Below are 2,749 nucleotides of genomic sequence, written 5' to 3'. Positions count from 1 at the left end.
GGGGGGGGGCGGGCGGCGGGGTGAGGCGGGAGGGAGGGAGGCTGGGCCGGCGGTGGACTAGCAGCCGCAAACCCCACAGGCTGTGACACCAAGATCATGAAGAACTGCGGCTCGACCCGCCTGAAGAGAACCAAGATAGACCATCTGCTGAACAGGCTGGTGGCCCTGGTGAGGCGCCCGCCGTCCTCCTCCGGGCCTCAGTTTCCCTCCTGCACAAAAACACGTGCGGCCTGATCCTCAGCCGGGTCTGCAGGCCTGAGGATCTTTTGTTAAGATAACAGCCAAGTAATAATGTCCTCGTGAAACGAGTTCTGACCCCCACGCCTCCCAGACCTGCAAGAGATCGTAAACGGGTACCTGCCCTCCACCGACATGTAACGGGCTGCAACTTTTTGCCCAATTAATTTTATCTTTTTTGAAGTTATTGTAACAATGACTTAAACAACAGCAGCCTCGAGGCCAACGAAAAGCCTGCAGTTTCCCCTCCCCGTGACCGTGGGATTGCCAGCCCTGCCCCAGACCATTCCCCACCTAGCCCCCCGCCCCACCCAGCGCCCCTGCCCCGGGGACCGTCCCCTCCCTGCCATGCCCACCCCAGCGCCCCTGCCCCGGGGACTGTCCCCCCGCACCCCCCCAGGGCCCCTGCCCCGGGGACCGTCCCCTCTCTGCCACGCCCCACCCAGCGCCCCTGTAGGTGTGGCCCTGGCGCACCTGTGCCACCCAGGGACGCCCACATGCCCCACCACTCTCCTTCCAGATCTTCCTGTCCCTGGTGCTGATCTCTATGGCGTTGAGCTTGGGCTTCTGGTTCAAGGTGAAGGAGTTCAAGGCCAAGCACCACTACGTGTCCCCCAGGCACGTGCAGAGCGTGGCCACCGAGACCTTCCTCACCTTCTGGGGCTTCTTCATCCTGCTCAGCGTCATGGTGCCCATGGCCATGTTCATCATGTGAGGCCCCGGCCATCTCCCCTGCCTCCCCCTGCCCCGTCCTGCCCTCCTCCGCAGCGGGGGCGGGCGGCCGTGACCCGGCCTGTGTTGCAGGGTCGAGTTCATCCACCTGGGCAACAGCTTCTTCATCAGCTGGGACGCGCACATGTACCACGAGCCCCGGGACGCGCCCGCGCAGGCCCGCAGCACCAGCCTCAACGACCACCTGGGTCAGGTGCAGTACGTGTTCTCGGACAAGACGGGCACGCTCACCCGGAATGTCATGGCCTTCAAGAAGTGCTGCATCGGCGGCAGCGTCTACGGTGGGTCCCCCGCCCCCCCTCCGGCCCCGCGGGCGCCGGCCTCGGCCGACAGACCGTGGGCTTCTCGGGTCGCCCGGCACTGCGTCTGGAGTATCAGCGTCTACGGGTCACGCGTTCCTTGTGGCCATCAAATTTGGAATTCCTTTTCTTTTTTAAAAATGTTTTAAGTTTACGTATTTTTGAGAAGCGGGGGAGAGAGAACAGCGGGGTGGGGTGTAGAGAGAGTCCCAGGCAGGCTGAGCAAGCAGTGAGCACACAGCCCGACCCGGGGCTTGAACTCACGACCTGTGAGATCATGACCTGAGCCAAAATCAAGAGTCGGACGCTTCACCGACTGGGCCCCCCCTGGATTTGGAATTTCATTAACGTTTTCATGTGGTACGAGATGATCTGCTTCCCATTTTTTCCCAAACACTTAAATTTGGAAAACATTAAAAAATATATTTATTTATTTTGGGGAGAGCAAAAACGGGAGGGGCAAAGAGCGGGGGACAGAGCCCCACGTGGGGCTTGAACTCCCGAACTGCAGGGTCATGACCTGAGCTAAAGTCAGATGCTCAGCCGACTGAGCCCCCCCCGCAGGCACCCCCGAAATGTGAGAACCATTCCTGGCTCATGGGCCACACCTGATGTGGTGGGGCAGGGTCCTCTTTGTCATTGTAAAGTGGGGGACATAGGTTTGGCCAAGGAGGGACCACCCGGGTAATAACAGGGAGACCAAAATGGCCCCGCGGCCTCTGGCAAAGACCGCCCCGCCCTCAGCCCTGGTTTGCGGGGTGATAGGGAGCGGTGGTGTCTCGGCAAACAGCCTCTACCCCAGGCCAGGTCTTCTGATGTTTCTAGAAGGGCCGTGGACCCCGGGTGTGTGTGTGTGTGTGTGTGATATCACCCCAATCTTTCCAAGTAGGCAGGCAAGTCCACGTTGTAGAAAGACACCTTGAAAACTCAAACAAAAGGCCCAAGGCTGGGCTCCACCCCGGGTGTGCTTGTGGGACCTCCAGAAGCCATGGCCGCTCCTTTCTCTCCTTCATGCAGAAGGCAAACCTGTGGCCCGGGGTCCTCGGTTGTTGGGGTGTCGGGTCCAGAGCCCCAGGCCCGCTCATCTGGCCGTATCCAGTGGCCCTGGAAAGGCTGCTGGGGGTGTGGGGGTGCAGCGGGAGATCCCCGTGGGTCGGGGCAGCTGAGGCCTGAAGCCAGGTCCTTCCCCAGGCCCGGAGGAGGAGGAGGACGCCCCGTGTAAGGTGAGCCCTGGGACGGGGGTGGGGGGGTGGGGGGGGGCAGTGGACCACCCAGAGCCCGCCTGTCAGCTGCCCTGAACCCCAGGAGAGCCCCTACCTCTGGAACAAGTTTGCCGACGGGAAGTTGCTGTTCCACAACGCGGGGCTCCTGCGGGCCGTGCGGGCCGACAGAGACGAGGCGGTGCGGGAGTTCTGGCGTCTGCTGGCGCTCTGCCACACTGTGATGGTCCAGGAGCAGGACGGTGCGCGGCCCGCCCCCCC

The 2,749-nt window shown here is 62.2% G+C and overlaps 1 protein-coding gene across 1 annotated transcript in view; it reads left to right on the top strand.

Moving 5' to 3' along the window:
* Window positions 1-2,749, top strand: part of ATP8B3 (ATPase phospholipid transporting 8B3) — a 14,843-nt gene that overhangs the window by 5,397 nt on the left and 6,697 nt on the right. The window contains exons 10-14 of the mRNA XM_029916369.1: window positions 80-168; window positions 758-948; window positions 1,042-1,250; window positions 2,460-2,491; window positions 2,574-2,730. Coding sequence (XP_029772229.1) covers window positions 80-168; window positions 758-948; window positions 1,042-1,250; window positions 2,460-2,491; window positions 2,574-2,730 — 678 coding nt within the window. The remainder of the gene's footprint in view (window positions 1-79; window positions 169-757; window positions 949-1,041; window positions 1,251-2,459; window positions 2,492-2,573; window positions 2,731-2,749) is intronic.

Source organism: Suricata suricatta, chromosome 12 (assembly GCF_006229205.1).
Source record: "Suricata suricatta isolate VVHF042 chromosome 12, meerkat_22Aug2017_6uvM2_HiC, whole genome shotgun sequence".
In the NCBI taxonomy this organism is placed as follows: Eukaryota; Metazoa; Chordata; class Mammalia; order Carnivora; family Herpestidae; genus Suricata; species Suricata suricatta.
The sequence above is the reverse complement of the archived record's forward strand: the minus strand, read 5'-3'. Positions and strand labels throughout refer to the sequence as shown.